Raw genomic sequence first — 25,083 nt, 5'->3', positions numbered from 1 at the left:
TCCAGGAACATTAATGTTGTTTGTTTGTTTTTTAATGTCACCATTAGCAATATTCCAGCTATATGATGCCTACCTGTTAATAATTGAGCTTGACCAGACAAACCAGTGATTGATATTATGAGCATGTCCCAAACCAACAGGGTATGAAGACATGCAACCAACCAAGACACTGAGTTTGATATCTGATCCATGCAGGTGCCGCTTATGAAAGGCATAGGTTGCTGGACCAGTTCTACCCAGATCCCCCAATTTGTCAGAATAACGCTGCCGGAAACATGATAATGTGACATGTAGGAGTTCCAACTGATTACCTTTGACCAGACGAGCATGTTGGTGAGAGGCACTTTCTTCCCAAACAGTCCCTTCTTGTGTCGGTTGAGGTGTGGGGCGTAGTTCTCGATGTCACTCTCCGATGGAAGTTTCTGGGAATGAGACAGACTACTGCCAGAGCCTGACGGTGGCACCGTGCCTGGGCGGTTCTACGAGGGACAGATTAGTTGGTTAGCAGGGGAGGTAAGCAGGGAGGGATTAGCAGCTGCACACCACAACACAGGATAACTATGCAATGGTAGAAAGGTGATGATTGGACTGAAAACTGAAATCTTAAACCTTTTCCTAGTAAGAACAGCTATTACAAGTGTGAGTGAGTACGCTTTAACACCGCTTTTAGCAATATTCCAGCAATATAACGGTGGAGGACACTAGAAATGGACTTCACACATTGTACCCATGTCAGGAATCAAGCCCGGGTCTTCGGCTTAACAAGCGATCGCTTTAACCACTAGGCTACCCGACCGCCCCTAGCTATTACAAAACTGCTCAAAACTATAAAGAAAAAAAAAAGTTTCACATCAAAATGAAGAATACTGTTAAAACCGATGGTTACATCTGCAACTTGCTTGGGAAAGTGTAATCTGTCTCCAAGAAAATAAGTTAAAATTAAATCCAACTCAAGTCTAGGATGATCTGGCAAGTCTAGACTGCCTCAACTCTAGAAATTGTTCCAGGCATTAGCATTTGGATTTTGTAGACATATATCGTTAAATAAGATCACTTTATTTCTCGGACAAAATGATAGTCAAGGACAGCTGCTGTCTGTGTTTAAACATACACTTTTATTGCCGACAAAATCTGAGCAAATCTGGCATTCTGCAGCAAAGCATTTCAAGTAATCCTTTAAGTAAGAAAATGTCTATTTTCCAAACTCACAACAAGGAATCTATTTTTCACACAAAACCCTTTTTAACTGACAGATTAAAGGCAAGAAAAAATATTTTTCGTTCAACATGTAATATTGTGGTGAATATATATTTACTATGCAAGGGCAGGAACAAACTTGCGATCTACAGGACAAAAAGATTACAAGCAGGAAATGTTATTATGTTGTCACAGGCAACAGGTGTGCCATTTCACTTCGAATGAGGAGTAGGTCATTATTGATGTACGTTATGTATGATTAATACATTTCTTTTACAAATAATTGATTATTCGCAGGCTTTCAATAAGTGAAAAGCCAATGAAAATAGGTTATCCTGTTGCCCATAAATTTGAAATGTTATCGACACTGTTCTACATTCCACTGAACTCTATCTCTTTGTGAAGTCTGAATTGGCACTAGTCCTGTAGTCCTTACGAAAATTTCCAATAGTTAACATATCATCAGGACATTAGGGTTTTGCTAAATGTTATCAACATAAGGACTAGTGGATTAAAACAATTAGATTCTATCCCTGTTCAACTCTGCAAACATTTGCATTATTTGCGTGATCCTCCCCATAGTGGCTCTCCCCTGAAGATTTCTGTCTACATCTGTACAATGACTAGTCCCGTCCCCTGAAGATCTCTGTCCACATCTGTACAATGACTAGTCCCCCCCCCCCCCCCCCCCTGAAGATCTCTGTCCACATCCACACAATGACTAGTCCCTTCCCCTGAAGATCTCTGTCCACATCTGTACAATGACTGGTCCCCTCCCCTGAAGATCTCTGTCCACATCCACACAATGACTTACAGGTCCCCTTCCCCTGAAGATCTCTGTCCACATCCACACAATGACTAGTCCCGTCCCCTGAAGATCTCTGTCCACATCTGTACAATGACTAGTCCCCACCCCTGAAGATCTCTGTCCACATATGTACAATTACTGGTCCCTTCCCCTGAAGATCTCTGTCCACATCTGTACAATGACTAGTCCCTTCCCCTGAAGTACAACACAGCACTATTTGTAGGGACAGGTCAGTGATGTAGACATGTGTCAGTATGTAAAAATAGTTTCAGCCATAAATATAGTCCAAAGTTCAAATACACTCAAACAACAAACATAAAAGATACTGAGGAAATCATATTTAATGTCAGGCGATTATACTGGTGATTTGTCACTCTGTACAGAAATTAGTACTATTTACAGCTATTAGTAATACATATTCATTATCAGGGCTGGTGAAACCGTCAATCCATCCCCTAAAGAGCATAGTCATTATCATACAGTCAAACTGTATCACAATTGTCTATAATTAATATTTTCGCCATCAAGAGCAACACCAAACTTTGCCATGATTCATGTTAAGTGACTAGTCAGGATTTTCATCCTGCTAAATCATAGTGAGGGCTGGTGATCTCATCATCATGGCCCTTACTCAGCATAGTTTATCATGATTTGGTCAGATGCTAGTTTAAAGCTATATTTGTCATCCCAAATGCTACTCTGAACTTTGTTGTGATGTGCACTTTAGAATTTGTATATTTATGGAATAAAAGTGCTGTATTATGTGCTCACCCCTCTACACAGCAGTATTTTCTGAAAAAAGTGTGTACTATACTCAAGAAAATGTGGTACTTATTTTTTCAAACTCTTTTTGCAAACAAAAAAATGTTGCCTATATCTGAATAAGATGCCTTTAAAAAAATAAAATATTACTAAAAATGCCTTTAAAAAAATTATTGTTGACACTATCTACATAACAAAGTCTGAATAATAACCAAAGACTATTTATGTCTATTGAATTTTCTAGTCTCATAAAACACATCTTGAAATGAACGAAACTAATTCCAAAATGTATGTCAAAAGCCTTTTTTCAAATGTCAACATACAGTACTATCCTCGAAGAAAACCCTATGTACATGGGAAAATCAAGTTGAAATATTACCCCCTGACTTAAAAATAAGCAGATATTACCTTGAAATGACTTAAAAGAAATATTAAAATGTGCTTCAAAATCTTGATGTCCAAACGTCGACACAGTGAATTTGTATTCCTACAGAAATAGACCCTACATGCATAAGAAAATTTACTTTGAAATAATAACCACAGACTATATTAAGGGTAAACTAAGATTAAGCACAGATTACAAACGGCGTTGGAAATTAAGTAGGGTCGTGGGGTCCTTGTTGTGTGCTCCTGTATAACTTGCACTGAGGGACCCCCAGGCTAACATTTAGTCTCTGAAATTTTATATTACACAATATCCTTCTTGACCCTAAAAAAAAAAAAGTCCCTTATGCTGGAAAATAGCTAGCTAGGGCTGGCTAGACTTGCTTTTGTATGTATTTCTAGATTATTATTTTTTCCATAAAATAAAAATATTCCATGGTCATGGTGCAGGACTAAGGGACCCTCTAAATCTTTACCTTTTAACATTAGAGCTATGATTTACCTGTGTAACTTCAACACTGACAAATACAGACCTATAGATACGAGAGCTGCGTATTTGTGTAAAATATGCATTAAATAAATTGAAATACGCAGACAAATAAAATCCTAGCGTATCAAACACGCAGTAGAAACTATAAATACACTATTGAAATAAAATTAATGGGTATATTTCAACATTTAGATAAAACGATATATTACATTGGTTAGATAACATGATTTTGTATCAGCCGATTGCAAAATTCACTTACCGATGGTTACATTCGGAAAAGCTTGTGCGACAAAGATACTGATACATGCCAATTGAAAAGCACTTTGTACCCAGTCATTGGCATGTTGTATCTTAAACAGTCGCTGATTGGTGATTAAAAAAATACTGCCTTTCTCACTATGCAAAGTTTTGCAAACAAAAATGGCTTCCCAGGGAGGGAGCTGCAAGCAGACGCAGACGGGTATACTACTATTCACATAGTTTAAATTGATTTAAGGGGATTCTTATGAAACAGGTTTTAAGTTAAAAAAAAACAAATGTAAAGAAACAGGTGGGTAAAAAATATTTGAATACCTCCAAACATTGTGGATACCCGATAAAAATCAAACCACTGGGTAAAATACCCAAGTAACCAAAAGCTTATCAAGAGCTCGCAAATATCCCCCAAAATGACTTAAATTAAATTCAAACTGTACCTCACACTCCACATTTCCGTTGTCATCATACAGAAAACTCATTCTCCTCCATTGCCCAGATTTGCCACTAGCTACACGAACACCATCAGCTGACCCCTGTCCAGTGACTGACAGGTGAGACTGACACCAGGAAATACATGAAGAATTGCCTACATAGTTAACCCTTTCATCCCTGACCACAGGGCAGATGGCTATAAGGCTGGTTATTACCGGCATCTGTATGTGTTATATTAATCTGCTTATTAAACAATGTTTGTGGATTTCAAACAATTTTAGATATGAAGATTCACTGCTGACTGAGGAAACATTTTTGTAGTTTTTGAAACGTCTCAGTGATTTTAATTGGCATATTTATTCCTTCATGACATGTGAATGTTTATATAAATTTTTTAACTTTTCAAAAAAATTTCTACATTTTAACAAAATTTGAAAAACATTTTAGGGCATTTTGGATGACAATCAGTCCAATGTCCTAGAATATGAAACAATCTGAAACATTGTATCTGTCTTCTTTTATAAAGATAATGTGGCAGAAGTTTTAGTTTTTGAAAACATTATTTGAAATTCAACGGCATTTTAATTTAACTTCATCCATGCACCTGTAATAACAATACTAAAAAATTTAAATGAAATTGTATAAATTCATTTTACCTTTGTGAAAAGTATAACATTTTCAGTTATAAATAAAATAGATCTTTAGTTAGTAATGTAGTAAAACAAGTAGTTATATGTGTAACTGTTACGAAAGAAAATTATTTAAATATTAAATTGCTTTTATCCTGGTTGCCATGGGTTGATGAATAACAGCGCCTCATAATGAATATACTTCACACTATCACAAACTTATCAAATTCTGACCTTTCCTTGGCATTTTCACCCAAATGAAACCTTTCTTTTTTCCAAAACTATCTTTCTTTATGACAACAACATCATAGCTGTTGATAACGGGGAGGGAGGGTGCTAAATTGAGACACACTGATACTTTCCCCATTTGTGACTTTTCATGATTATTTTCACGATTGGAAACCTTTCTAGATTCTTGAGAGGAAATGAGAGCCATGCTAGGGCATACTTCAAAGTCCGTCTCCCATACCTCAGAGAATAAATAAGAAAGGAGTTCACCTCAAGTCTAGAAGGATATTCCAAGTCTAGAATGATATGGCAAGTCTAGAAGGATATTCCAAGTCTAGATTTCCACAGCTCCAGGCTCAAATCAAGCATTGTTCTGGGCTCTATTTGGATGTTTTTATTTTGAAGAGATATATTTTCAAATAAGATACCTTTATTTCTGGAACAACATGTCAAGACTCTATCATACATGACACCAAGTGTCCTCAACCTGAACCTATGACCTGTCTGCTCTACAGGAGCATGTCCCAGGGATAAGTGAGTGAGTGGACCCTTCTACTGCAGTACCACAGCTATATGATGACTGCCTCTATATACATACTCCTGGTATGAACTGCCAGGCGGGTTATCGTTTCCACTACCCTACTGATATAAAGACTTGAGTCTGGGTCACTCGCGTCTGTGTACTTAAACTTCCAAAATTCTATGCCGTTTCTAATTATTTGATTTAAAGAGTCACAGACAATAATTTCACAAATGTGGCATAAAAGTATAATATTTAAAAAAAGTATTTTCTTCTTCTCTACAGTTACTACTTTTTTTTGTCTTGAAAACAAATCAAATACGACAACAGAAGAGAGGTAACCCACAAACTTGTCATGTTTTCAAATAAAAAAAGAAGGTTTCTTTATTCCCCCAACAAGTACATGCATTGTGATCATAACATCCTTTACACTTTCTTCAACAACACTGCCCTGAACAGTGTTCAACATAAAGGAGTGAGTGAGTGAGTGAGTGAGTGAGTGAGTGAGTGAGTGAGTGAGTATGGTTTAACGCTACTTTTAGCAATATTCAAGCAATATCACGGCGGGAAACACCAGAAATGGGCTTCACACATTGTACCCATGTCGGGAATCAAACCCGGGTCTTCGGAGTGACGAGCGAACGCTTTAACCACTAGGCCACCCAACCACCCCTCAACAATAAGGAAGAAAAGCCAAATCCTTGCCATGGTTCCGGTGTTAACCGGTGTTAAACAGGACAGATTTTGGAAGTCCTTTTGATTGAAATCGATCGCCAAAAGTGGCAAGGACTCCACTTAATTTCTAACTGAAAAAGATTCCACAAACTTTCTGAAAACTTGTTGGGGCTTGAGTCTTGTGTTACATTCTATTTCTATCTTCTGGCATCCAGAGGAAGGGACATAATCATTGAGGGAAGAGCATGTTATAAGCGTTCTACAGTATGTTATAGGGTAGACTAATTATAGGGTAGACAATATTGTTTCACAAACTTAAACAAAATAACAATTCTAAGATAGTAATTTTTAATTTTTCTCAATTTCAAAATTGTGTTTTACATCTTTCATAAGAAAGTAAATCAATGCCAGCACATGTTCATATATTTCACCCGATTACTTCCTAACAGTTAAACTGTCATGCCATGGCAAATTAACCTGGGTGTTCTTTAACTTCTTTTCAGCAGTATACATAGGAAAGACACTATCTATTAAAGACACAAATAAAATTATTGATGACAATAAAACCAAAGACCTTTGTTTGTTTCCTACATACTCCTTACAAGTTTTAAAGTCATTATGAAATCTCGATATACACACCTGTCTGTTCAGAGATCCTGTGCTGGGACTAAGCGACATATTTGCCTCGGACTGTGAGGCCACAACCATTGACAGAGGGCGCTGTGAGATGTCTGTCTGCAAGGACTGGCTCTTCTCAAGGGCAGGGTTTACCGGAACTGGTTCCGACCCGCGTTCCACTGGAGGACCCTTCTTCCTGCGTAGTGATGCATGATGGGTCTCCTGTTGGAGTGGTGTAGGAGATGGCTGGATCAGCCCCCGTGGAGAATTGCACGAGAACACACTACTGCTGTCCGACTCCTCAAACCCTTGGTCCTGAATACCTGTAAACAAGTAGGGAAAAAGTGAAGTAATATCAAACAAACAAACAGAGCAACCCAGGCAGAAGATGCAGTCAGGCCATGAGAGGAGCATGCTCAAAAAATAAATACACCCTTTGAGCGAGCGAGTTGGGTTTAATACTGCTTTGAACAGTATTCCAGTTATATCACGGCGGGTCAGCTTGATGTGGTAGGAAGTCCAAAATGATGCTGGTCCGAGATGTTTATCACTTTGGTGAAACCAACGAGCACAGATATGGAGCTTCGTCAGCTAAGTCCAGGTTCGATTCCCAGCATGGTACCCTGAGTGGGGCCCTTTTCTAGTGTGACCAGCTGTCATATTACTGAACTATTATTAAAAACAGTGAACCGCCATACTCACACATTCACCCTATGTGGTAGCCTAGTGGTTAGAGCATTCGATCGTCACGCCGAAGACCCAGGTTCGATTCCCGACATGGGTACAATGTGTGAAGCCCATTTCTGGTGTCCCCTGCCGTGATATTGCTGGAATATTGCTAAAAGCGGCGCTAAACCATACTCACTCGCTCACTCAGTCACTAAGACAAAACATTAGAGTCTGAACAAGACTCCTGGTTCAATCTGAGAGTGATGTCTATACTAACCCATGCTTCAGTACTGTCTTCTTGAATGAGAAGCTTGTAGAAAATGACACGTTATAATCAACACATCATGTTTTACCCATGTGACAAATCATATGAGCTCGACGTGACTGTGTGCCAGAGGAAGACAGTGAACAGCTCATTGGGGAATTTGCTTGCTTAAAATAGCCCCCAAATTCGCGTGTTTCTATTAATAGCATTTTGTCAATGCAGCCTCATGCATATATATATGTGAAACTTCCTTATCTGATTATAAATCTTTGATTGGTAACATCCACATCATGTTCGTATGCTATGATCTCACAGGAAGCATGAGAAATGATATCCGTGAGAAGAAATATCAACATTTCTGGTAAAATCGAGGACATCACCAACTCGATCTACAGCAAGCATTTTCTTTTAAGTCAACAGTTAGACACAGCCATTACAAGTAAATCTGAAAGGATTAACAGTTTTCACTCAAAATCTAGTTACTGGTTTTTATATATACTACTCAAAAGAAGTTTCCTTATGACTGTAGTTAATCTGTCATGACAGGACAGGTGTTCTTTAACTTCTTTTGAGTAGTATATATAACTGAAACACAGTTGAGGTCTATCAACATTTTGTCAGCCCTTTCAGACAGATAAAAGATATTCTGTGCGTGTGACCAAACAATACCTGCAGCTGATAATTAGTGAATCATCAACAAGGACATCTGTCCATAAACCTAAATACATGATGTGTGAACATGGGAAGAGCTGACCATTCCTTGTTTCATCCCCAAAATGCTGAGCACAAGGCAGGGTACCAACAAGTTCCATCTTCTAACATCTTTTGGTTTGATGTGGCCTGGGATCAAACTACTAACGGCCCACTCTCTGGGCAAACGCTCTATCCACTAGACTACGGAGGTGGTCAAGATGTAAGTGACATTTAACCAATGTAGAAATATTTTCCTCTATTGAGACAACATTTTGGGCAGTATATGGATAATCAAAACTATAAACATGTACTCTATAAATGCAGAACAGTATACAACCTGGCTATTGAGTGAGTGAGTGAGTGAGTATGGTTTTACGCTGCTTTTAGCAATAGTCCAGCAATATCACTGCGGGGGACACCAGAAATGGGCTTCACACATTGTACCCATGTTGGTAAATCTAACCTGGGTCTTCGACGTGACGAGCGAATGCTATAACCACTAGGCTACCCGACCGTCCCCCGGGATATTGAGGAATACATAAACTGCCACTGCCAGTATGAGCAAGTGAGTGAGAATCATTCGGACACTATTTCATTGCATGTCACCTCAATGTGGGAAAAAAGTTATGCAGGTTGTAGATGTTTACCGCTTTGGTGATAACCATTTGTAAGAAGACTTTAGCGCCTCCCCTAAGGATGACATGAGTGAGTGAGTGAGTTTGGTTTTACACCGCTTTTAGCAATAGTCCAGCAATATCACGGCGGGGGACACCAGAAATGGGCTTCACACATTGTACCCATGTCGGGATTCGAACCCGGGTCTTCGGCGTGACGAGTGAACACTTTAACCACTAGGCTACCCGACCGCCCCTAAGGATGACATGCACTTTCTAAGCTGAGAGTGTTGATGTCCATATCATCAGCAGAGGGGTGCTAACCAACTTGTACCATGTGGGCCATGATACACTTTATGCGACAATACAAAACTGTGAACTGAAGCTTGCCCCCCTCTCAGTCTGAACTGAATAGTTCCAACCTCAGCACAATGGGCATGCAGGGCTGTTACAAAAGTTAACCTGCTGAAACAATGGACATAACACATCATGCTGACCATGGATCATAACTGACATGAATCGGGGATTTGATACCCACGATTAGTAGATCCTGAAATGTCTAAGGCCCGTAACTCTTACTTGCATTGCCTTGGTTGGCTGGATCTCATCAGCAAACAAATCATAAAACATTTAAAAATAAAAAATATATCCTACCTTCATAGTCCTGTATCTGAGGTCTGTTCTGTGCATTGTATTTGTAGACACTTTGATCGTAGATGCTCGGTGGCGGGTAGTCCTTAAGGATTGTGGGGTGAATACTTGGTACGTTGGCGTAATCCGGTTCTTGATCTGGCTCTGAGTTGGTCACTGTGATCGACCTCTGAGACAATTGACTATTTGACCGATCATGCATAATATCTGGATCCGTGCTCCGACCCGATCCTTTCGACGAAACACTGTCTTGCACAGAAACAGCACTATCTTGTAAATTCCGCAACGACCCAGCTGATGATTGGGTATCTGACATGTTGCGTAGGGAACCCTGCGAAGACTGGCTATCAGACAGTTCCCGATTTCGGGACGAATGAGATGTCTGACTGTCAGTCCTGTCGTGCCAGAGATAATGACCTCGGTTAGAAGAATGGGACGTATCGCTGTCCGATCGTTCGTGTCGATGATACATGTAATTTTCTGGGTAGTCTGTGTACGACTGGGAGGTCTGAATTCCCATACTAGAATACATGCTAGGATCTTGTGGGTATGGTAAATCATACCCGCCTTGACCCTCGACATTTATTTTCTTATAAGCTGTGTTACCATCTCTTTTCGATATGCCAATATAGGCAGGGTTGGTTCGAGGAAAACGTAGTTTGGGTTTTTGTGGAATGGGGCTGATGTTTCCTTGTTGGTTCACAATATCCTGACTGAACGCCAAATATTCGTCTTTTCCACGGAGATCGGGACTATAGAGACGTTCATGTCCGCTCAGCACATCCTGAGCATAGTTATCTGCTCGCACGTAACTCACCGATGTTGGGTAGCCTTCCATGGACTGTTCTGGAAAACTTCTCTGCCGTGGGTGATGAGCATGTTGCTGAAGATTAATGTTATCATCCTGCACCCCTACACCCATATCATGCCGACGACAGCTCCCACCACGGCTTGGCACGTTACTGTCACTCGGTGTTTTGTGTAGTGACCTCGACCTCTGAGGTCGAGGTGAGTCAATGATTGTCCTTGGTGGCATTTCGAAGGAATCGCGTCGCACCACACTTGGCTGAACAACAGAAACTGGAGCACTGTAACTGCTCTGGCTCACCGATGATGACTGACTTCCTCGGCGACGTGCCCGGTCGCCATTAACTTGTTGGTCCGAGTTGTCTTGGCGACTGGAACTGCTCTGCGAAGATGTGGAGTCCTGTCGATGAAAGCGTTGCTGAAATTACAACACACCATAGTTATTATAAAAACAAACAAAAACAGACACAAAACATACCTCCATGTTGACAAGCCTCCCTAGCCCCCAAAACGCTATCCCCTTGGCATGTCAGTACTAAAATGGAAGTATTTCAGCTGTACAAAGGTTTATCATAAACGTCAAAGTGACAAATTTCAAAAGCCTCTTATCACACAGGTTTCACAAGCCCAACAAAGAAATATTGCAGCACTCATCTTTCATAGCCATTCCGCATTGAAATTCTAAAGTACATAAAATATCCATCATTGCTTCTAAGATCACAATCCTATCACATTTATAAGACTTAAATCAAATGGCAATTATGGTTTTGTCTAAATGTAAAAAACAACAAGGGAAAGTGGACATGTAATATTTCCCGTTGTCAAAAGAATATTTATTATTGTTATACAATGAGGAAATTCATAGTCATGATTATTGTTGTTATTGCTTGGCCATATCAGTGAATGCAATATGTGCAATATTTACATTTACAGTAATACACACTATAATACAACATGCAATGATCGTATCACATGGTTTCCTCAATGAAGTATGTGATACAGGATTTAGTGAGCTATTTTCCTCACCACAATCTCCACATAAGAGAAAAGAACTATAAAGTCACTTCTCCCTGTCAGGAAACAGGAAAATTTTAAAATACTTTACATTGTTTCAGGATAATTTTCTCAATTGTTTGGACTTAAATTCTGTAAAATCAGTATGAAGATTTGCAATGGACACCTCTACATGTGACAAGAGCGACACACATGACAACAAAATAACTCTTCCAGTTATGAACTAACATGGCAGTCTTTGACTTTAGCCACTCAGTCCGAAGTCTAGGAAAATGTCTTTTGGTCTAGTAACTTTTTCTAATAGGTAAGGATAAGAATTTATGGATGAACAACTTCTTTATTACAATTCAGAGCGACGTTTCGGTGTAGGTTCTAACACCGTTATCAAGCACTTAATGCCTATCAAAGAAATTTTTGCTAATTGATCCATACATTAATATTCTTATTAAACATATTTTATTGTCAAAAAGACAAGACATGTGAAGATCCGGGGTAGAAAAGGTCTTCAGCAACCCATGCATGACGTAAAAAGGCGACTACAAGCATTGATCCACGCAATTGGGATATGATGACATGCATCAACCAAGTCAGCGAGCCTGACCACCCAATCCCGGTGGTCGCCTGTTACGAAAAGCATAGGTTTCTGAAGACCAATTCTAACGAGGAATCTTCACCGGACTTTACATCAAAGTAAACTGAGTTTTGTTAATCCATTCATGTTCACTTTTTCTCTACCAAGTACAACTAAATTCAAGTTAATAGTTTTTACTTACTCACACCATGGTCTATCCATAGAAAATACAAGGAAATCTGAACAGCAAATCGGCTCTAAGGCAACTAACAACAGTTGTTTGTTTCTAATCTTTTTGATAATCCCCAACAAGTTGGTCTTACTTAAAAGCAGAAGGTATTTAGATACCACAAAATGCAGGATTAAACCTAGCAAATGTAAGCCATTTTGTAATACTACAGATATCTGATGTCAAAACATCCATTCACATTAACGTATTATTCATGAACAATCATCGGTGATAAGTGAAAAATTTGTATGGAGTGACTGAATTTAACATTGACCCAAGACAAATGACTCAAATTTTGCATGAATGCTCTAACAACTGCACAAACAAAGTCCTCAATCCATGTTCATCTGTAACATCAATCAATGATTTGTACAAAACCATTTGCAATTGAGTGAGTGAGTATGGTTTTACGCCGCTTTTAGCCATATTCCAGCAATATCATGGCGAGGGACACCAGAAATGGGCTTCACACATTATATCCATGTCGAGAATTGAACCCGGGTCTTCGGCGTGACGAGCAAATGCTTTAACCACTAGGCTACCCGACCGCCCCAAAACCATTTGGAGAAATGGGGCAGAATGAATACAGAATCAAGTGGACAAAATCATCGATATCTTCCACAGTGGTAAATACTTGTCACTACATCACTAGTTACATAGATTGCATGTCAAATGTAATGGTCTCAGTATCAAAAGGAACCAGTTCACCACTAGACCTATCTTTATGCCAAGTTTGGTGAAGAAATATTGTACGGTATTCAAGATTTGCTCCAGAAACGACATCTTGCTATGGATGGACACACGGAAGGTAGGAGTCCATTTTCTTACCCCCTGCAAAACTTGTTGATCAGATCACTGGTATTATTCAAATTATTTGTATTTGAATAAACAGTCATGAATTAAACATAAAACATCCCATGTAGTTATGAACAATTTGTCGACATTTTTTTCTAAAGAGCTTAGTGGGAATAGCTTATGATCCCGTGGTTGTCTGATTTAACAAATAGATTTTGATTTATTTTGTTTGTAACATAACATAACACAACACTCCTCAATATTCAGTTATATGACGTCGGTCTGTAAATACTCGAATCTGTACCAGACAATCCAGTGATTGACATCATAAACATTGATCTACACAATTGGGATATGATTACATGCATGAACCAGCGGTAGAAACTAACATTTTTGGCCCGCAAGTCCTTATTATGATAATATAAAGCAAAAGCCACAAAAATAGCAACTTTCTACTAGTTCTTATGATACCTTAACTATTGGGCAGTTTGGAAAGGGCTACAGAGAACTAGCGCCAATTTCTAATGCTGCATGAACCACAGAGTCCAACCACCTGATTCCATTAATCGCCTAACAACTAGCGTGGGTATCGGAAGACCAATTCTAACCAGGATCTTTAGGGATTAAACGTTTACTTTGAACACTGATTGATACACTACACACTAGCCATAAATACTCGTAAACCACACTGAAGTAATTCAATGTCATTTCCAGCACAAATATCCACGGTGATATGACACTGAATATTTCTCCTCAACAACCCACGCCTTTGGCAAGATGAACATGAAACTCTGAAAGCTAAGATTCCTGTTGTGATCATTTTTAAAGCATACACAACATCTGTTTTATGACATTGTAAACGTGAGATAACACTGTTATCCTCAAACAATAAAAAGAAAAGAAAAGTTAAACCCAGTTTCCTACCTTTTGTGGAGGAAAACAAAATATCCTCATTGTTGCAAAGAACAGCCCGAGTGTTCCTGGAGGGTATTACAATAGGACAGTATTGGGTCTTCGCCTTAACAATATAAGGAAGCAGATCTTTCCCTGGCTGTCTCAATGTGATTTAATCTGAGGTCAGATGTTAGAGGCTAACTGTTGACACGTCATTCATATTTATAGTGTAACTGTTTTTAGCAAGGGAAACTTCCATGTCTGTTTTTATCATGTAGAAGAGAAAGTAGGATATGGGACTAGTTCAGTCAATCTGTAGTGTCAAATGGAAAGATGAAAAACTTGGAAATATTGGTCTGAACACTATAAGACAACTAGTCTTTATATTTTCTTACACTTTCAAGTTTCGGACCTCTCAGACAGTCCAATACACAAATATAGCAAAAATGAGTGAAAAAGGCAAAATATTAGAACTTCAAATCAAATTTTAATGTGAGCAAGTAGGTGATCCAGGATGAATATTTTTGTCGATGTCACTCTGTTATAAATATAGGTTCGACTTTTCTTGGGTAAACCCGTAAAGGAGTTATTCCCTCAGAACGCCTGGGTAAGCTGGCATTCCAGCCTAAGTATGCCCAGGTAAGCTGGCATTCCAGCCTAAGTATGCCCCGGTAAGCTGGCATTCCAGCTTAAGTATGCCCGGGTAAGCTGGCATTCCAGCATTCCGTGAAATTTAACGTTTTATAAACTAGCCTCTTGATGTGAATACAAAAGTGAATCTGTAACCTCACATATCGTGTTACATAAACCTGTAAAGTTTAATAACCCACTGTTCCCCCCCCACAAGTCTTGACGGAGAATGTAAGCAGCCCTGGGGCAGTGGGGAGTGGGGAGTGGGGAGATTGGGTCGGGCCTTTGCCCCTCCGCTATTTCCCTCCTTCCTGGGCTTACATTCTCCATTTTCCATCAAGACCTCGTGGGGAGACCCGTGAAGATCCTGGGTAGAATAGTTCCTCAGCAACCCATGCTTGATGTAAAAGGCGACTAACAGGATCAGGTGGTCAGGCTCGCTGATTTGTTTGAACCATGTCATCGATCCCAAATGCGTGGATCGATGCTCATGATATCAATCACTGGATTGTCTGGTCCAAACTCAATTATTTACAGACCGCCATCATATAGCTGCAATACTGCTGAGTACGGCATAAAAAAAACCAACCAACCAACCTCGTGGGGAGTTTATATCCATAACAAATATCTGTAAAGTTTTTAGGAAATCTCCTAGGAGAATCAGCTTGCGTCAAAGGCTTGCTCATGTTCAAATATTAGAAAAGACTTCCTTAAAACATCTAGAATCAGTCTTTCGGACACATTTTATCCAAAGTCCCAAACATACAATTGTTGAAATGAATGAAGGTTAGAGCGTATCTGATAGTGTTGAGAGCAATTTCTAAGAGTCTTCTCAATTTTTTAAAAAGCAGACCTGTGGGCCGAAAATGAACCTTATCTTACCTATTCCCTTATAATATTGTATTGATAGATGTGTAATGATATGCTGCTAAACTCGTGGAACTAGAACCACAAAGTGGCTTAATTTAACTACAAACGTCTCAAATGAGGTGAGGTGAAATTAGGTTTAACGTCGCGTCCAAGATTATAGCACTTATATAGCGACGTGTGTGTGTGTGTGTGTGTGTGTGTGTGTGTGTGTGTGTGTGTGTGTGTGTGTGTGTGTGTGTGTGTGTGTGTGTGTGTGTGTGTGTGTGCTAGTCAGGACTGATGCAGTTTTATAGCGCTAGCTTACTGAGATACCATGCTGCTATTTAACATGAATATCCCACTCAGACACAGTATACTGACTCTGAGCCGACCAGTCCTTGTTTGAGCCCCTTAATGCTGAGCGCCAGACAGGGTAACAACAAGCACCATCTTTTAACGTCTTTTGGTATGACGCGGCCGGGGATCGAACCCTGGACCTTCCGCTCTCCGGACAGACGCTCTACCACTAGACCACGGAGGCTGTTTTCCTCTCAGATGAGATCTATTTACCTACAGTTCTTATATATAACATTACCTGGTATTGTTTCGGAATGTTGCTTAACTGTACAAACCATTACAGACATCTCATGGCTGCTTGTATACAAGAACAAGAATCATCAAGAGTTGACAGATCCTCCATCCCACTCACCACTTCAACCCCTGGTTAATACAATTGTCACTACCATGTTTGGATGAAATCTATTTTACTGTTTTGAAGTTATGCTTCGGAAACAAATACAAATGGTCACAGAGACCAGATGATGACTATATCCCCACAAACTATATGCCAGGAGAATAATATCTAAGCTGGGATCAGATAAACAAGTGTTCAAGTACATAGCCTTTGCCATGAGCCATGCTATCAGGGTTTGAGGACACTCAATCAGCAGGATCACATGTTGGTGAGGTGAGGTGGGGTGAATTGGAATTTGACATTGTGTTGAAAGTGATGTGCATGTGTGCACTTGTGCTTGTCCTAATGCTGGTTTCATAATGCTAGGCCACTTAGAACCTGACAGCAGCAGACTGACTCCAAACCGACCAGTCCTTGTTTTATCTCCCTAATGCCAGGAAGGGAAAGAACAAGTACCATTTTAATTTGTTTTTGGGTAGTTCACACAGAGACACACACTCACTGACAGAAGGACGGATGGACAGCCAGCCAACCAGCCAGACAGACAGACAAACAGCCAGACAGGCAGACAGGCACTTTTTAACCACACCATGTTTAAAACATTATCGCTTAAAAACTTAATTTTGTAATGTTTTGTTCATCAATCCTATGGTATGGTGAATGATCTGTAGCCCATTACCTAACACATAAATGCCTAGACGTATTCAATGTGAAAATAGGTCAGTTTAGTATGATGTGTTGTGCCAGCAGGAACACTGTCCGGACTGCCTGTGTATGACTCACAGGACAAAAGTCAGCATTATACTCTACATTTAAACTGATGACAATAGATTAAAATAGAACTTGAAACTGACCCTTCTCTTTCAATAATGTATACACTTACATCATGTTTCAACAATGTACTTACACAAAGTCCTAAACATGGTTATCTAAATACAAACCCTCATCACTTTTTGTTGTGAGTATTTGATGTTAAACTCAAGATCAGCAGATCCTGGCATGCCAAAGGGAAGCAACTATGCATAGTAAGAAGAGATTTAGGTCAATATAGTTCAGACCCCTAATTCTGTCAGTGTATTAACAATGAATACAAATTCAAAACTTTATCCATATTTTGAATCTTTTTAAAAAAATTGTCTTTTTTTTAAAACACAAACGATTATACCTGGTTGACAATTTATTAACATTTACAATACCAGAACACATGGTATTCAATATTTCATTAACTAATGTAAACTGTAACAAAAGTTCATTCTGTTTGATTAACAAAGGTTCCACAGTGTCAGCATATCCATTTCAAAGTTATAATAGGGTCGTATATATATCAGATGCATATATTGACACTGTACATATATTTCACCAAGCTGTCACCTGTCACTTTGCGACCTTGGCCTACTCTTGAGATGTGTCATTGCAAGGCTAGGTACACCTGGTGCACTTTCGTGCCAACAGTCCTCTAGATAGGCACCATTATCATAGGGGTGAAACTGTATCCTAAGTAGACAAACACTGGCAGGGTAACTGGCACACACCAGCCAGGTCAAGCATTGTAATAACACAGTTTTAATTAGTGGGCCATTATGATGGCCCTAGATCTATTCTGCCCTTGTATTCATCACAGAGACAAGCATGGAGTACTGGGGACCTTATCTGTCCTGAAGTCCATCATAGAGACAAGCATGGAGTACAGGGGACCTTATCTACCCTGTAGTCCATCATAGAGAAAAGCATGGAGTACAGAGAACCTTATCTACCCTGGTATCCATCACAGAGACAAGCATGGAATACTTGGGAACTTATCTACCCTGGTATCCATCATAGAGACACACATGGAGTACTGGGGACCTTATCTGTCCTGTAGTCCATCATAGAGACAAGCATGGAGTACTGGGGACCTTATCTACCCTGGTATACATCACAGAGACAAGCATGAAGTACAGGGGACCTTCTCTGTCCTTTAGTCGATCATAGAGACAAGCATGGAGTACTGGGGACCTTATCTGCCCTGAAGTCCATCATAGAGACAAGCATGGAGTACAGGGGACCTTACCTACCCTGGTATCCATCATAGAGACAAGCATGGAGTACTGGGGACCTTATCTACCCTGTAGTCCATCATAGACACAAGCATGGAGTACTGGGGACCTTATCTGTCCTGTAGTCCATCATAGAGACAAGCATGGAGTACTGGGGACCTTATCCGGTTTGTAGTCCATCATAGAGACAAGCATGGAGTACAGGGGACCTTATCTGTCCTGTAGTCCATCATAGAGACAAGCACGGAGTAGTGGGGACCTTATCTACCCTGTAGTCCATCATAGAGACAAGCATGGAGTACTCGGGACCTTATCTGTCCTGTAGTCCATCATAGAGACAAGCATGGAGTACTGGGGACCTTATCTACCCTGGTATCCATCATAGAGACAAGCATGGAGTACTGGGGACCTTATCTGTCCTGTAGTCCATCATAGAGACAAGCATGGAGTACTGGGGACCTTATCTACCCTGTAGTCCATTGCAGAGACAAGCATGGAGTACAGGGGACCTTATCTGTCCTGTAGTCCATCATAGAGACAAGCATGGAGTACTGGGGACTTTATCTGTCCTGTAGTCCATCGCAGAGACAAGCATGGAGTACAGGGGACCTTATCCGGTTTGTAGTCCATCATAGAGACAAGCATGGAGTACAGGGGACCTTATCTGTCCTGTAGTCCATCATAGAGACAAGCATGGAGTACTGGGGACCTTATCTGTCCTGTAGTCAATCATTGAGACAAGCATGGAGTAGTGGGGACCTTATTCTACCCTGTAGTCTATCATAGAGACAAGCATGGAGTACAGGGGACCTTATCCGGTTTGTAGTCCATCATAGAGACAAGCATTGAGTACTGGGGACCTTATCTGTCCTGTAGTCCATCATAGAGACAAGCATGGAGTAGTGGGGACCTTATCTACCCTGTAGTCCATCATAGAGACAAGCATGGAGTACTGGGGACCTTATCTACCCTGTAGTCCATCATAGAGACAAGCATGGAGTACTGGGGACCTTATCTGTCCTGTAGTCCATCATAGAGACAAGCATGGAGTACTGGGGACCTTATCTGTCTTGTAGTCCATCATAGAGACAAGCATGGAGTACAGGGGACCTTATCTGTCCTGTAGTCCATCATAGAGACAAACATGGAGTACTGGGGACCTTATCTGTCCTGTAGTCCATCATAGAGACAAGCATGGAGTACTGGGGACCTTATCTGTCCTGTAGTCCATCATAGAGACAAGCATGGAGTAGTGGGGACCTTATCTACCCTGTAGTCCATAATAGAGACAAGCATGGAGTACTGGGGACCTTATCTGTCCTGTAGTCCATCATAGAGACAAGCATGGAGTACAGGGGACCTTATCTGTCCTGTAGTCCATCATAGAGACAAGCACGGAGTAGTGGGGACCTTATCTACCCTGTAGTCCATAATAGAGACAAGCATGGAGTACTCGGGACCTTATCTGTCCTGTAGTCCATCAAAGAGACAAGTATGGAGTACTGGGGACCTTATCCCAAACATCAACTTCTGTCTGACAGCTTAACTAGCTGGTTAAACAAGCCAATACTGAGAGCCCTGTTTTGGTTGGTGAAGAATTACCTGTGCCTACAACATGATGTGGGCGAAAAGCCAACGTCAAACAAAGCCCCAAATACAGTCCTGGACGATCAGTGAATGACCATGAGCCAAATGCACAGCATATTGTGGGAAACCTCATGGCACAGTTTTGTCCATTCATAAACTAAACAATAGCCATGTTTGCAGGGGATGTGAAAAACTTTCAAGGTTCTGATATTAACTGTATAAATACACCACTTGAACTGCTAATTGATCTGGCAAACAATGGCCCCTAGTCAAGTAGAGTTAAGTTGCTTGGTGGCTTTGATCTGTTGCAGTTCGTCAAGAGTCAGACAAATAGGGAGTGTGGTTAACACACAAAACATTTTCCTTAAAAACAAAATGAAAATTTATACGAATGGCAAACAGTTCTTATTGATATTGTTTTAGTCTTAAGTCTTGTTTGTTTGTAATATTTACAAATTTAGTTTAAAAAATAATGACCATTTTTTCTCATGGTCCACAAGACACATCTTAATCAGACATGATGGTGAACTCAAATCCAGTGAGCTGAACAGTTTACAAACTGTACCCAGGTTTGTTTGTTTGTTTGTTTGTTTGTTGTTTAATGCCACACTCTGCAATATTACAGCTATATGATGGCGGTCTGTAAATAATCGAGTCTGAACCAGACATCCCGTGATTGACATTATGAGCATCGATCCATGCGGTTGGGATATGATGACATGCATCAACCAAGTCACCGAGCCTGACCACCCAATCTGTTTAGTCGCCTCTTACGACAAGCATGGGCTGCTGAAGAGTATTCTACCCCGAATCTTGGTTATTTGACCTTACAAGTCAGTGCTTTAACCACTAGGCTACCCTGAAATCTTGGTTATTTGACCTTACAAGTCAATGCTTTAACTACTAGGCTACCCTGAAATCTTGGTTAATTGACCTTACAAGTCAGTGCTTTAACCACTAGGCTACCCTGAATCTTGGTTATTTGACCTTACAAGTCAGTGCTTTAACCACTAGGCTACCCTGAATCTTGGTTATTTGACCTTACAAGTCAGTGCTTTAACCACTAGGCTACCCTGAATCTTGGTTATTTGACCTTACAAGTCAGTGCTTTAACCACTAGGCTACCCTCAAGCAAATACAAACACACTGATCATTCAAGGAGAAGAAATGGAACAAAACATGATGGATAACAGAAAAGAAGAATGCTAAATTCAAATTTGTGACTGACTAACCCTTACTTGTCCCCACAAAATCGATCTTTGAACAAACTCAATACCTCTAAAGTAGATTTACCATACCACAGCACTAATCCCTTTGTTACGTGTAACTTGTCATGCTTGGCGACATCGAACTGTTGTGGTTCCTATTATGTTTCACAGCAATGCATCAGTAATTTGTGTAAAATCATGACACAGTCATCAGAGATATGAGATTTTATTTATTTAGACTTGTTTATGCATCTCTGTTTCAACCTTGATAACTTTACGGGACCAGGGTGCAACCTACTTTTGTCTGGTGCAACTAGGTTTTCCTGTCAACAAGCACCTGGTGCAAGTTAAATCAAGCTCCGTAAATGGAGCCCTTGAGTGTTGGAAGTGGGGCAATCTCATTAAAATCAGACCTCAGATCTCGCTACCGCTAAACAAAGATCTGAGGATATCCCATTAGGGGTCACGTCAGAACGACCTTTCATCCGACCAATCAGAGCATCGCTTACCAGATTATGAAAGTGACAGTCGGAATGTGATTTCTGATCATGCAGCCTCGAAAATTTTAACTCCGAACGATAGTTACGGGTTTAACGACTGTATCCATACAATCTAGACCATCTATTAGCCATTCAAGAATGTTCTTTTGTTCAGGTTTCAAATTTGTAATCGAGAATGTGTCAAAAAATGTTTCGAAGCGTAGTCGCCAATTTAAAATTAGTGCCGTAAAGCACGAGAAAGCTGCCTTCTGATTGGTCATTCCATTGGTTTGTCAAAGTTCGCGCAAGGTCGGTCTGACGTGACCCGTAATGGGATGTCCTCAGATCTTTGTAAAGCGGTAGCGAGAACTAAGATCTGATTTTAATGAGATTGGAAGTGGGGTTTCCTGTGTTGTGTCATGCCAGGGCAGAGAACCAGGAAACAGAAATCAAGACAGAATTAGTACACAAGTCAATCTTAAAAATCAATACAAACCCGTTAGGACGGAAATGAGGCAAACATACTTAGTGTTTAAGGAGGCAGAAGCTGAAAAATGCCATTGATTAAGTCATCCATCTTCCCCACTGGAATCATGATGCTGCTTCATGACTACTATGTGTACAGATCCTTCCAGAGATCCCTACTATTGCAGAAGTTGCTGTATCCATATGTGGATATATTGAGAGTACGCCCTCACAGCAATAGAAACTAACAGTTTTAGTCTACTAGTCCTTATAATGATAACATATAGTAAAACCCTTGAAACAGGCAAACTTCTACTCGTCCTTATGATACCTTAACTATTGGGCAGTTTGGTAAGGACTACAGTGCCATTTCCAACACTGCCCGGCCTCATTGCCATGCGGTTGTTTCAATAAACATGTCCTTCCTGAAGGTACATAGGGCTGAACTGATCATCAATAAACATGTCCTTCCTGAAGGTACATAGGGCTGAAGTGATCATCAATAAACATGTCCTTCCTGTAGGTACATAGGAGCTGAAGTGATCACCGATAAACATGTCCTTCCTGAAGGTACATAGGGCTGAACTGATCATCAATAAACATGTCCTTCCTGAAGGTACAGAGGGAGGAACTGATCATCAATAAACATGTCCTTCCTGAAGGTACATAGGGCTGAACTGATCCTCAATAAACATGTCCTTCCTGAAGGTACAGAGGGAGGAACTGATCATCAATAAACATGCCCTTCCTGAAGGTACATAGGACTGAAGTGAACATCAATAAACATGTCCTTCCTGAAGGTACATAGGGCTGAAGTGAACATCAATAAACATGTCCTTCCTGAAGGTACATAGGGCTGAACTGATCATCAATAAACATGCCCTTCCTGAAGGTACATAGGGCTGAACTGATCCTCAATAAACATGTCCTTCCTGAAGGTACATAGGGCTGAAGTGATCATCAATAAACATGTCCTTCCTAAGGGGTACATAGGGCTGAACTGATCACCAATAAACATGTCCTTCCTGAAGGTACATAGGGCTGAACTGATCATCAATAAACATGTCCTTCCTGAAGGTACATAGGGCTAAACTGATCATCAATAAACATGTCCTTCCTGAAGGTACATATGGCTGAAGTGATCATCAATAAACATGTCCTTCCTGTAGGTACATAGGGCTGAAGTGATCCTCAATAAACATGTCCTTTCTGAAGGTACAGAGGGAGGAACTGATCTTCAATAAACATGTCCTTCCTGAAGGTACATAGGGCTGAACTGATCCTCAATAAACATGTCCTTCCTAAAGGTACATAGGGCTGAAGTGATCATCAATAAAGATGCCCTTCCTGAAGGTACATAGGGCTGAACTGATCATCAATAAACATGTCCTTCATGAAGGTACATAGGGAGGAACTGATCATCAATAAACATGTCCTTCCTGAAGGTACATAGGGCTGAAGTGATATCAATAAATATGCCCTTCCTGAAGGTACATAGGGCTGAAGTGATCATCAATAAACACGTCCTTCATGAAGGTACATAGGGCTGAACTGATCATCAATAAACATGTCCTTCCTGAAGGTACATAGGGCTGAAGGGATCATCAATAAACATATCCTTCCTGAAGGTACATAGGGCTGAACTGATCATCAATAAACATGTCCTTCCTGAAGGTACATAGGGCTGAAGTGAACATCAATAAACATGTCCTTCCTGAAGGTACATAGGGCTGAACTGATCATCAATAAACATGCCCTTCCTGAAGGTACATAGGGCTGAACTGATCCTCAATAAACATGTCCTTCCTGAAGGTACATAGGGCTGAACTGATCATCAATAAACATGTCCTTCCTAAGGGGTACATAGGGCTGAACTGATCACCAATAAACATGTCCTTCCTGAAGGTACATAGGGCTGAACTGATCATCAATAAACATGTCCTTCCTGAAGGTACATAGGGCTAAACTGATCATCAATAAACATGTCCTTCCTGAAGGTACATATGGCTGAAGTGATCATCAATAAACATGTCCTTCCTGTAGGTACATAGGGCTGAAGTGATCCTCAATAAACATGTCCTTTCTGAAGGTACAGAGGGAGGAACTGATCTTCAATAAACATGTCCTTCCTGAAGGTACATAGGGCTGAACTGATCCTCAATAAACATGTCCTTCCTAAAGGTACATAGGGCTGAAGTGATCATCAATAAAGATGCCCTTCCTGAAGGTACATAGGGCTGAACTGATCATCAATAAACATGTCCTTCATGAAGGTATATACGGCTGAACTGATCCTCAATAAACATGTCCTTCCTGAAGGTACTGAGGGCTGAACTGATCATAAACAAACATGTCCTTCCTGAAGGTACATAGGGCTAAACTGATCATCAATAAACATGCCCTTCCTGAAGGTACATAGGGAGGAACTGATCATCAATAAACATGTCCTTCCTGAAGGTACATAGGGCTGAAGTGATATCAATAAATATGCCCTTCCTGAAGGTACATAGGGCTGAAGTGATCATCAATAAACACGTCCTTCCTGAAGGTACATAGGGCTGAACTGATCATCAATAAACATGTCCTTCCTGAAGGTACATAGGGCTGAAGGGATCCTCAATAAACATATCCTTCCTGAAGGTACATAGGGCTGAACTGATCATCAATAAACATGTCCTTCCTGAAGGTACATAGGGCTGAAGTGATCCTCAATAAACATGTCCTTCCTGAAGGTACATAGGGCTGAAGCGATCATCAATAAACATGTCCTTCCTGAAGGTACATAGGAGCTGAAGTGATCATCAATAAACATGTCCTTCCTGAAGGTACATAGGGCTGAAGTGATCCTCAATAAACATGTCCTTCCTGAAGGTAGAGGGGGAGGAATTGATCCTCAATAGACATGTCCTTCCTGAAGGTACAGAGGGTGGAA

The 25,083-nt window shown here is 40.4% G+C and overlaps 1 protein-coding gene across 6 annotated transcripts in view; it reads right to left on the bottom strand.

Annotated features, from left to right (window-relative positions):
- Nucleotides 1-25,083, bottom strand: part of LOC139462328 (rho GTPase-activating protein 39-like) — a 209,104-nt gene that overhangs the window by 16,292 nt on the left and 167,729 nt on the right. For 5 of the 6 annotated variants that reach the window (XM_071243970.1, XM_071243968.1, XM_071243967.1 and 2 more), the window contains 3 exons: nucleotides 9,897-11,118; nucleotides 7,023-7,324; nucleotides 312-479 (listed from right to left, as the gene is read on the bottom strand). In XM_071243970.1, coding sequence (XP_071100071.1) covers nucleotides 312-479; nucleotides 7,023-7,324; nucleotides 9,897-11,118 — 1,692 coding nt within the window. The remainder of the gene's footprint in view (nucleotides 1-311; nucleotides 480-7,022; nucleotides 7,325-9,896; nucleotides 11,119-25,083) is intronic. The other variant, XM_071243965.1, reaches the window with a different exon arrangement.

The sequence above is a fragment of the Haliotis cracherodii genome, unplaced genomic scaffold (genome assembly GCF_022045235.1).
Source record: "Haliotis cracherodii isolate W230 unplaced genomic scaffold, xgHalCrac1.p SCAF_15, whole genome shotgun sequence".
Classification (NCBI taxonomy): domain Eukaryota; kingdom Metazoa; phylum Mollusca; class Gastropoda; order Lepetellida; family Haliotidae; genus Haliotis; species Haliotis cracherodii.
The sequence above is the reverse complement of the archived record's forward strand: the minus strand, read 5'-3'. Positions and strand labels throughout refer to the sequence as shown.